This window comes from Carlito syrichta, unplaced genomic scaffold (assembly GCF_000164805.1).
Source record: "Carlito syrichta isolate Samal-C Ts95f unplaced genomic scaffold, Tarsius_syrichta-2.0.1 Scaffold301933, whole genome shotgun sequence".
Taxonomy (NCBI): Eukaryota; Metazoa; Chordata; class Mammalia; order Primates; family Tarsiidae; genus Carlito; species Carlito syrichta.
In genome coordinates this window covers 37,985-40,274 of record NW_007246029.1, presented here as the reverse complement: position 1 = coordinate 40,274, position 2,290 = coordinate 37,985, and the positions used below count along the sequence as shown (strand labels likewise).

Sequence of the window (2,290 nt, the reverse complement as noted above, 5' to 3'; positions counted from 1 at the left end):
GCCACTGCCACCCCAGCCTGAGTGATGGAGTGAGACTCCAACTCAAAAAAAAAAAAGGCCGGGCTTGGTAGCTCAGCCTGTAATCCCAGCACTTTGGGAGACCAAGACGAGTGAATTGCCTGAGTCTGCGGGTTCAAAACCAGCCTGGTCAACTTGGCAAGGCCTCATCTCTTCAATAAATGAAAAATTAGCTGATCATGGTAGCGTGCACCTGTAGTTCCGGCTACTTGGAAGACTGAGGCGAACGGATGGCCGGAGCCCCCCAGGTGGTGGACTGGGGTGGTGGTGAGTATGCCACTGCACTCCAACCTGGGCAACGGAGTCAGACTCCAACTCAAAGAAAAAAAAGAAAAGTGCTTAAGTTCTAGTTAGACCTTTGGATGAGAATATTTTTGGAAGGTGAGCTGACTACAGTGATTGGAATCAGGCACTCAATTCTGGGATGCGATTTTTTTTTAAGGTCTAGTATATTGAGATATAATTTATTTACCTCAAAATTTACCTTTTTTCTTTTTTTTTTAAGTTGGAGTCTCACTCTGTCGTCCAGACTGGAGTGCAGTGGCCGCTCCCGGCCACTGCAGCCTCGACCTGCTGGGCTCCAGCGATCCTTCCACCTCAGCCTTCCGAGTAGCCAGAATTACAGGCGCGCACTACCACGCCCGGCTAATTTTTTGATTTTATTGTAGAGATGAGGTTTGCCTGCCCAGGCAGGTCTCGAACCCACGGGCTCAGGCAATCCACTCACCTCAGCCTCCCAAAGGTGCAGGATTACAGGCTGAGCCACCGAACCTGGCTGATTTTTTGATTTATTGTAGAGATGAGGTCTCGCTGCCCAGGTGGGTCTCGAACCCGCGGGCTCAGGCAATCCACTCACCTCAGCCTCCCAAAGGCGCGGGATTACAGGCTGTGCCACCGAGCCCGGCTAAAATTCACCTTTTTTAAGTCCAATAAGTTCTTTCCCTTATAGTCAATTTGGTCATTCTGAGATGAGTTTTTTGGGTTTAGCACACTTCTGGCCAAAAAGTGTTTGTCAGAGTCTTTTGAATTTCATTTCTTGTTGAGAAGCCAGTTGAAACTGAAGTTACTTTTGGTGTGTTAACCAGAAGGAGATTTGGGTTTTCACACAGCTTCGGCTTCCCTGGAGCAGCATTTAGTGATGGGAAGCTGTGTGACTGGCAGCTCAGAGAGGGGAAACACTGTCTTCTTGAGGCCAGGCAGAATCCCTAGCCTGCAGACGCAGCCTTATTAGCAGATGACTTTGACCCACACACCTTAGGGCAATTGGGCGGAAACCGGAAGTCTTCTGAGGTTGATGGCATATGCATCCTGCAGTGCTGTTCCCAGGTGGGAATGTGTTCCCTGGTTCTTGTTGGGACCTCCTCCTCCTAGGGCAGGCCAGAGGGAAAACTTTCTCCAAGCTGGTGCTTATTCAGGTCAGGAGCCTTTTTCTTGGCTCCCAAATGAAAATCTATTCTACATCCGACTTACTTCCTCTTGAAATGGACTTACTAATTACCACTGAAGGTGTTTTGCTCTTTTAATGTACTGGGCATGGAGAGCTCCAAAGGGATTTCACATTACTTTGTAGGCTGGTGGATTCCGTAGCCAAACCTATTTCAGGAATTGCGTTAATTATTTCATTGTCCCCCCTAAAATCTTAGGCTGTATCAAGAGTATCGCTGGAGATGACTAGGGTTTGCTTTGTTTTGCAGTGTGTCTCTAATTGAGTGCCGTGGTGATTTACATGATGTGTGTTCATTTTCCCCTTTCTTGTGTGCTTTCTTATCCCCTAGGAAACCCAGGTTGACAAGAACTCAAAGTGCCTTTTCTCCGGTCTCCTTCAGCCCCCTCTTCACAGGTAAGGGTAATACCTTTCTGTTTCTTCTGACATCTGAAAGCAGTAGTGTTCTGCAACATGTCGGACACACACTCATAGATGCGTCGCAGAGGGACTGCAGGCGTGTCTGCAGTTAGTTCCTTCATTGCGTGCACACTGGGTTGGAGCAAGGCTATTTTTATGGTGTGGAAATTGTTCTTGACTTTGGATGCTTTATAGTTGGAGGTAGAGTCTGCTTGTTGGTAATTGGGCAGCCCTAGCAGTTATGCAGGGCTTAGTTCAGGGTCATCCTATATAAAAGTAAAAGTAGGAATTACAAATTTATGGGCTCACAGTGCATAAAAGACTCCCTAGAAGTTATACAATTTCTATCCCTACTTCCAAGGAAGTTCATGGAGTATCTAATAAAAATGATCCACGATTATCCGGCCTATTTTTTTTTTTTTTTTTTGA

The 2,290-nt window shown here is 46.7% G+C and overlaps 1 protein-coding gene across 1 annotated transcript in view; it reads left to right on the top strand.

Moving 5' to 3' along the window:
- SOCS7 (suppressor of cytokine signaling 7) overlaps positions 1-2,290 on the top strand; it is a 41,954-nt gene that overhangs the window by 8,338 nt on the left and 31,326 nt on the right. Inside the window, exon 2 of the mRNA XM_008055712.2 lies at positions 1,794-1,858. Within this exon, the coding sequence (XP_008053903.2) occupies positions 1,794-1,858 (65 nt within the window). The remainder of the gene's footprint in view (positions 1-1,793; positions 1,859-2,290) is intronic.